General features: G+C 35.5%; 1 protein-coding gene across 1 annotated transcript; it reads right to left on the bottom strand.

The window, feature by feature from the left end:
• Window positions 1-1,067: 1,067 nt before the first annotated feature.
• On the bottom strand, window positions 1,068-8,559 carry LOC104245278 (calcium-dependent protein kinase 13). Its single transcript, XM_009800869.2, has 7 exons — window positions 7,747-8,559; window positions 4,390-4,533; window positions 4,125-4,277; window positions 2,833-2,948; window positions 2,580-2,747; window positions 1,533-1,763; window positions 1,068-1,441 (listed from the first exon to the last, which is right to left on the bottom strand). The coding sequence occupies exons 1-7, from the start codon at window positions 8,375-8,377 to the stop codon at window positions 1,292-1,294; spliced, it is 1,593 nt and encodes a 530-aa protein (XP_009799171.1). The 5' UTR covers window positions 8,378-8,559; the 3' UTR covers window positions 1,068-1,291.
• Between the last annotated feature and the right edge of the window lie 357 nt (window positions 8,560-8,916).

The following is an 8,916-nucleotide window of genomic DNA, read 5'->3' as shown; positions in this document are numbered from 1 at the left end:
AGATTTTAAGAGATAAATAATAAATATTTACAAATTAATTAGAAAAAAATCTATTAACAATTTTTATTTTCTTATTGTTCATTTAATCTTATCACTAATTTTTTTTAAAATTATTTTGTTAGTCACAGGTCTAGCAATTAACCACTTTATCAAAATATACATAAATATCTTTATCAATAATTCTCGGAACTAAAATCATTATGTTTGAACGGCTTAATCACTCCACTATCAGGTTGGAGAACGATTCCATTTTAAAAAACAAATCTGATTTGATCTTAAAGCAGTCATACTTAACAAGAGAAGATTATTACATAGGTTAGAAGAAGGAGAGGTAAAGGATTAGCAATATTGTTATAAAAAAACAAATACACATAATAGAGAAAAAAGTCTTTTGAAATCATGTGTTTTTTCGTTTTTCCTTTTTATGGTGTGTAAGGTACTAGGCGTTATATTCCTTGACTGTTCTTCTTTTCTTTTCTTTTTTTCTTTTTTTTGTCGATTGTGACTTCCTCTTATTGTCAGTTTTTCCCCTCATAATAACCAAGTCGTATGGATGTTGTTTGCTATATTTCTTATTTAACTTGATTCTTTCTTAATCTATCATTCTTAGATCATTTAGCAAGTCATATGTCTCTCAAATATCCCAACTTATTGTACTCAAAATCCAAACTACTTAACTATTTTCAGATTTTCTCATGTTCAAGCAGTTACTAACATTCAGGTTCCAATTTATCAGAGAGCAGATACAAATTAAGACAGAAGGAAAAAGAATAGCACCAGCTTAATGCGAGAGATATCAAAAGAAAAAAGTTGTTCTTTTACATCAACGTTGCTAAGAAGAATGCAGACTAAAATCTGATAGAATTACTGATCCCTTTCACCTGCCCAAAACTGCGGTAAGACATTCAAATCACATAGAAAACGAAAATTGGAGAAAAAAAGATGAAAAGGAAAGGCATTTGAACTAAGCACACTTCCATGTATGCTCTATGTCAATGCTAATATAGAGGCACAAACAACGGTGAAACAAGAAAAATATGCTTTTGTACAAAAATTATGCTGCAGAATTAAAAAAATATCTTTTTCTTTTCTTTTTGTGTGGGGAACAATTGTCAAGAGGAAGAGGATAGGATACATTCTGTGTTTCAAATGATTACAAAGGTTACCCAGATGAAGTCGCCTCTTTCCCATCCTGGCAAGCAAACAATCTAATGGGTACCCCAGAAAACAATGGCGAGAGATCAAATACACATCGATACAATACTTCATTTTGATGAATGAAATGTAAACCTTACTCATTTCCCAAGTTAAGCGAACCATCCTTCATTAGCTTCACACTTAGACTATTAAATCTCCCTCTTGAATAATGTCGTGAAGCCTTTCTCCAATCTGTCCCAGTTTTCATCATGGCCGCAAATTCTTCAAAGCTGATGCGCCCATCCTGCATTCGTAGAGAGAGAAGATAAGGAAAATACTATCCCAGGATAAATACATGTTAGTAGCAGAGGCTTTTCGGTTTGCCGCATGCTCACCTTGTCTGTATCAACCTCCTGGAAAATGTCATTCGCCACATTGGCGCAGTCATCTGCCCCATCCTCCATCAAGGCATCTCGAAGCTCATCTGGTTCAATGTAACCATTTCCATCCTTATCAAAGTAGGAGAAAGCCTTGTGCAGATGTTCATCGTTAGCCATCCGTTGAAGATGGAGTGAAACAGCAATAAATTCCCCATAGTCCAGGGTCCCTTTGCCATTGGTATCAATCTGCATGAAACAAAGTATCCCATCTTTACGGCTTTCTTGCTTAATTTCTTATTTCCTTTCTTCTACTTTTCTTTGGGAATAGAGAAAAGAGGGCAGTCAGTGAAATATATTTAACTAACCTGATCAGTGATGACATTTCAGTAATATTAGCTGCAATGAACTACATAAGCAAACAAAAAAACAACAGGACTGCTTACCCATCTTAACCAGCTTATATCAACTAAATTGCAGATATTAATAGAGCCAAAGACCGTGACTGGAAGACGACAATTTAAACACAGCAGAAGTGAGAATAGAAAAAAGGAGGATTCTATATTTCCAACCAGATATAAACAGGACGAGAAGACTAAACAAGAACTCATCGAAGTTCTTTTCAAGAGGTTTTTTCACAAACTTAGAACAGAAGACCAGTTAATGTTAACATGAAGTTCAAACCATTTAAAGCATAAAACTCTGAAACTTACTTTTCTCCTTGTCCCTTCTTCTAGTTCCTTTTTTCTTTTCCCTTATTTCAAAATTCGATATTTTTATTCAGCTGATTCCCATGAAAAATAGCAGGATATATAACTCCTCTCGACAATTGGATATTCTAGAACAAAAAGGTTGCTAAAAATATCCTAGCAAAAAATGGAAACCGCGCTTGTTTATGTATAAACATATCATGTGAAATGACAACTGATGCAGATGTTATCACCTCTAATACCAGAAGCATTCTTTAAGATGCTGAGCAGCATCAATATGCCAACCTCCGAAAAAAATGGGAAATTCAAATTACAAAGGTTTTTTTTTCATCAAGGAATAGGTAGGTAGACTCACGGCTTCAACAAGCATTTGTACTTCAGATTCTGCCAGCTGTGAGTTGAGCTTTGGAAGTCCAGCTTTAAGTTCTTGGACTGAAACAATACCATCATTATCGGTGTCTATCTTGCTAAACATTTCTCTGAGGTCTTCAACTTCTTCATTAGACAAGAAATCAGCAATCACCTGCATTTGGATATGCACCTTTTAATTGTCCTAGAAGCGAAAAGCTAAATAAAGAAAAAAAAGAGTGTTAGATAAATGAACCCACCCTCAGAGCTTTCCTCTTAAACCTATTCATCAAAGAAAATTGCTTAAGTCTTGACTTCACAACATCTCCAAGGGGAACATTTGGAGCCTTCTTAGCATTTTGAAGCCAAGAGTGTTCTACAAGAAAAGAGAACTTGTTCAATACCCAAAATACAAGAGGGTCAGATTAGGCTTCTGCTGTATTTAACTGGCAGTTGATTACTACGTCTCCAAATTAACTTTTATACAAGAAAGACCTTACTAGGTCTTGCCTCACTGTAGTAATTTGAAAGGAAATATGCATTGACACTTCTTTCTTTGTATTTCCTTTGTCAACTAATTTCCACATCAAAGATCGTACTTTCCTCCAATCTAATGGATGCTAAAATCTACATCGATGTGCCCATGCTTTTTCCTTCTCTTCATCCTTCTTCATCCCAAATTTACAGATCGCTAGAGGTTCAAAGTACCATTTCCTTTGTTTTGTCCAATCATTGTCTGGCGGGACCCATGACTTCCAAAAAAACCTTCTTTAATCCTTGCAGCTCTATAAGGCTCAAGAATGCTACGGCGTGCGATTTAATGAATTCCTCATAATGGAAAGTGGAAGTTTGAGCTTATTAAGATGCTTATGTCTAAGTTACACCACTCTGTCCAACATGAGCAGAGATTCGATCACTTGACATCCCACAAAAATGGCAATTCACAGTTAGAGCAGCTTAGCACAGAGGTATGGCTGTAACGATGAGAGATTAAAATGGCACTAAATTTACTTCATTTTCAGGCATTATGAAAAAAGCTCTCACCACTTTATGGAGCTTGCACGTCTCTTCAATGGTTACACTATTGCTTAGCTTTCTCCCATAAAGATAATGCTACGCACTAGAAAATTTACAGACAATAATTTATGCCCAAGAAGTGGAGAGAAGGTAAAAAGCACCTCTCTAGCATCTGAATGACGCTTGTTAGTTTGAGGTACAAGTTTAGATAGCAAAATCAATGAACAGAAGAAATATAGGGCTATCTCAATCGATTGGTTATTATCCTGTTGATGCCATTGTTGGATTCGTTATTAGGTGTGAGCTTATATGCTGATACCTACCAATTTTCTTGGTTAATAGTCGTAACTGGACCCTCCAAGTCAGTCATCTCGTCAACCGGTCTAATATACAAAATGCATGTATGTTTCAAGCACAATGCAAAGTACATTGAAGAGTTGATCCATTTCAAATTAGGCTATCCAATAGCTCTGTCTTTGATAAAGGGAAGGCATTTTCCAAGAGAATTAATAAACATATATGAAACATTATGTACCAAGTACTTGTTTTGCAGTCAGCCGAAGCTTTGGATCTGGCTCCAGCATTTGCCGTACAAGATTTTTAGCACTCTCTGAAATACTTGGCCAGGGTTCCCGTTTGAAATCTATCGCCCCACGTAAGATGGCCTGAGCAACACCTTGTTCAGATTCTGTACAAACAGAGTTGTTTTAATAAAATGAGAGAGGGGCATCTGAGAATGTACATATGAAGGAATTAAGGGAGTGGGGATAGAGAGGAAAATTAGCAGGAAGAGAGTTTACCAGCCCAAAAAGGAGGAACCCCACATAACAAAATGTATAAAATGACTCCTGCACTCCATATATCTATCTCTGGTCCATAGTTTCGTTTGAGCACCTCAGGAGCCATATAATAGGGACTTCCGACTATTTCAGAGAAACTCTCCCCTAAAATACATATTTAAGCAATAAACATGAGCAATATGTTTTAAACAAGTAAAGATAATCAACATTATTAGATACGATAGACAAGTATTAGTGCAAAGTACCAAATAATCAGGCAATGAGAAGAGTTGTTTGTACCACAAGGTTAAGTGTCCAAGACCTATAGTTACCTAAGATTCTTTCTTTTTCTTTTCTTTACATCCCTTATGAAGGGAAGTAGAAAGGAACAAGCATTTGCTTACATATTCAATATATATTAACGTCAGATTTGCTCTTTTCCTTTTTAAGTATCAAGTTAGCATCATGACACAGGGGGATCTAGGCACACTGACAAAATTTGTCGAGTCAAACAAAGTTACACTAAATTATTTGAATGAAACCTTAGGCCTAAAATAAATTTGAGTAATTAGAACAATGTCATGTTCAAAAGAAAACTGTCTACTTTTGTAAGAGAGAAACACCGAAAACCTTCATCCTTAGGTATTTAGCTAGTAATCTAATCTGTTGTTGCCCAAATATTAAACAAAATGGAAAGAAATTTCTACAAACATGGAAACAACCAATTAAACTTTCCAGATCTAAGAAAGAAGAATAACAATTAACAATTATTCCCTCCATTCCAATTAATGTGAACCTATTTGACTAGGCATGGAGTTTAAGAAAGAAATGTAGACTTTTAAAAAAATTTATCCTAAACAAGCATAACATTTATGTGGCTATAATTCTTTTGAAACTTGTGGTGTTAAACATGCCAGAATATTTGTGTGGCTATAAAAGCTTCTTATTGTGGGTAAAATTGGAAGCTTAAGTTAAATTATTTTCAAATTTAGAAAAGGGTCATTCTTTCTGGAGCGGACCAAAAAAGAAGATCAATTCACATAAACTGGACGGGAGGGTGTAACTCCTAACTACAACTATACTATGGTAACCTGGAGTTCTGCGTGAATAACACATCAAAGCTGGAGAAGTCACACCTCCCCCCCCCCCAATCCACCCACCCACACACAAATTTTCCCCTGAGATCGCTCCTAAATAAATTTGGTTGTCAAAAAGTTTATCTATTCCAGTTTATGTGTCTATCATCCCACATAGATATCCAAATGATGGTTGGTAAGTGCGATAGAATGATCACAAGTCAAAGACAACCTTTTCTTTTCTCTATCCTTTATGTTTCATTTTCATCGTATATCCATAAAGGCACCTCATTTTATCCTAAGTGTACGAAATGTACCTTTTGTCAAATCTGATCATTTCTAATGTCGTACGCAATCTTATATGACCACACATACCGATTAACCTGAACTTTTATGACATTAATCTTGCAGATATGTTACACTTAAAACGCTCAATTTTCACTTCCATGTAACATCTGTCTGACAATTGTTACGTAGAACTTACCTTTTACTTTGACAAGTATCTTCCTATTGTATAACACTCGTAATATTCCTCCATTTCAATCACCCTAATTTCAATTCCATGTGTAACATCTTCAGTTGTCGTACCTTTTTCCTCTAACAATGTGCCTAGATATCCAAATTGTTTCTATTTTGGGATCACAGTCTTGTCTAATATCACTTCAACCTCATTCTTCTAAAGGGGTGCCAAACTTGAAGTTCATCAAATACAAGCAAAAAAACAGTTCGCCAATAACACCTTTTAGACAGTATGTTAGTTATCATACTGCAATAGTAGCTAAGGTTTTTTATACTTACTCCTGGAAGTACATGGTAGAATAACTTTCAAGATTCGTGAACTGAGCCAGAATATGATGGAATTCGGATAAAAGCGCGTGGACAGTGTATTAGGTAAATTGGTAGAGACGGCCTAAGGAATGTATGTTTGCTAGAATTTAGTTCCTTTATAAGGCCCTTCCACCAATCAATGGATCCATGAAACAGCTCATGGGTCATTTGTAAAACCCAAATGCAATCCTCCCATTTAGGTTAAGCCAAGCCTTTGTCACAAGGTAACTCGCAACTTGGCAAAGATTAGCTCTGAATTATGGACCATTTGTAAGTTTTACTGTTTGTAACCCTTTTGGCTTTCGCAATTACAGAAGCACTATCAACTGAAACTGAACGAGAGAGATTCTCAACACAGCAATATTCAAAGTTTCAAACTCTAATACACAAATTGGTACTGCAATGCTTCTAACATGATACATTCAATTTCAATACTCAAAAAAGCCTCCGAGGTTTGATGGAAGAAACAATCCTCTGCCATAAGAATAAACAACAGCAAGGAAACCATCAGTCCTTTCTTCGCTTGGTAAAAATATCATCACCTTTGCTTGGTAATCCTATATCAAAACTAACTTTTTCCCGACTCAATCAATGAGTTTAACAAAGTGAATGTACCATTACTTCCTGCTGGTAAGTTATAGTAACAGAGCTAGCTTGTTTGGTAAGTTGTACTAATCAAGTTAGAGTACAAATGAAGGAGACAAGGCTAGTTTTTCTCCAGCATCAACTGAATATAACTTATTACAAGCTTAGCAACTTGTTTGTTCTACCCACTGAACCTTTGGGATATTAATATTTATGAAAGGGTCCACCAAATTTTATCTAAAGTCACATAGAAGTTTTACGGCCTACACAACAATGACACATTTGTCAGGCACCAATACCTTAACTCACCTGTACATTTCCTTCTTCCTAGAAAAGTACGTAACATCAGCAGATAACCTTAATGTCATTCCCATAGTAAATTGTCCTAACTGCATGATATGATTGTTAGTCATTTATCTAAAACTGATAACTCTTTTAATGATCATTATGATTGTTAGTCTTTTCATCTAAAACTGTTAACTCTTCTAATGATCATACACCTAAACAAATACATACATAATATACTATCTAACTCATACTTCATCCCAATTTATGTGATGGTATTTGACTAGATACAGACACACAACTTAAGAAAGAAATAAAGACTTTAGAACATGTGGTCTCAAACAAGTCATAGATATTTGTATGGATATAAATCATCTCATTAGGGTAATGATAACTTTAAAGTAAAATTGTTTCTAAATATATAAATGTGTCATTTTTTGGGATAGACTAAAAAGGAAAGTATGTGACAGCGTAGGGTACAATGTACTATCCAAATCGTATTAGTCTACATTCTAAAACATGATAAAAACAAAGGACATGAACAATAATCTGGGTAAATGGCAAACAAATTGAATTGAAACACAACTAGAGTTTTCATTTTTACCTGGCTTGAAGAAAATTGACAAGCCAAAATCAATAGCTTTAAGAGGCGAATTTTCCTTCTTATTAGCAAACAAAAAGTTCTCAGGTTTCAAATCTCTATGAATCACACCATGCTTATGACAAAGCATCACAACCTCCATAATCGTCCGTGTAACAGCAGCCGCAGCTCGTTCAGTATAATGTCCTCGCGCCACAATCCTATCGAACAATTCCCCACCTTCGCACAATTCCATAACCAAATGCACCGCATTTTCATCCTCGCACGCTTCTCTAAAGCTCACAATATTTGAATTCACCGGCAAATGCTTCATTATAGCTACTTCTCTCCTCACATCCTCCACATCTACAGCTGTTCGTAGCTTCCGTTTCGAAATTGACTTGCAAGCTAAAAGCTCTTTACTGTTACGATCTATACAAAGGTATGTAATTCCGAATTCGCCCCTGCCTAGTTCTCTATCAACTAAATACTTCTCTTCAACGTTCGAATTTTTCACATCGGTTAACACGGTTACCGGTTTTTGAGATTTTGCGGCGCCGGACTTGTCTTTCCGGCCGTGATCGTTGCCGGAGAAGTTTGAAGACTTCACGTCTTCTCTTGCGACAGCTGCCGGAGATCTGCAGCAGTTCCCCATTGCAAATTTGAAACCCTAACTTTAACGATTTTTAGCTAGGGTTTTACACATTGGAGTGGAGCTGAGTGGAAAAAATTGGAGTGAGCTGTGAGCTGCCGGAGATGGAAAAAGGGAAGAAAAAGGAGGACTGGGAATGCAAATTACTGGTGTGTACGATAACGTTTCAGATGCTTTTGTAAAGTGAAACAGTGAAAGCTCTTTTCTGTTTTTAAAAATAAATAAATAAGTTGTAAAAAAGTCCTTCTATTTTGATAATATTACTGACATCTCCCTTTTACTTTAAGCAATTACCTAATTGCCTGTTAATTTTGCTTTACACATCGTTATACACTTGTACTCATAAGTCATACCCTAGCTTATTTTATTTTTTTTTGGATGTATTATACCCTAGCTTAATTTATTTTTCTAAAATATATTTCTTGATTATTTGTGATTGTTTTCCACTATTTTCATAGCAATTTTTAACTCCATATGAGTTACATTTAACAAAGAAAAGAATGCTAATAAATGAAATCTCTTTTAGTCTATAGTCGAAGGAA

This window comes from Nicotiana sylvestris, chromosome 7 (genome assembly GCF_000393655.2).
Source record: "Nicotiana sylvestris chromosome 7, ASM39365v2, whole genome shotgun sequence".
Lineage (NCBI taxonomy): Eukaryota > Viridiplantae > Streptophyta > Magnoliopsida > Solanales > Solanaceae > Nicotiana > Nicotiana sylvestris.
Note: the sequence above shows the minus strand (reverse complement) of the source record. Positions and strands in the feature narration are given on the sequence as shown.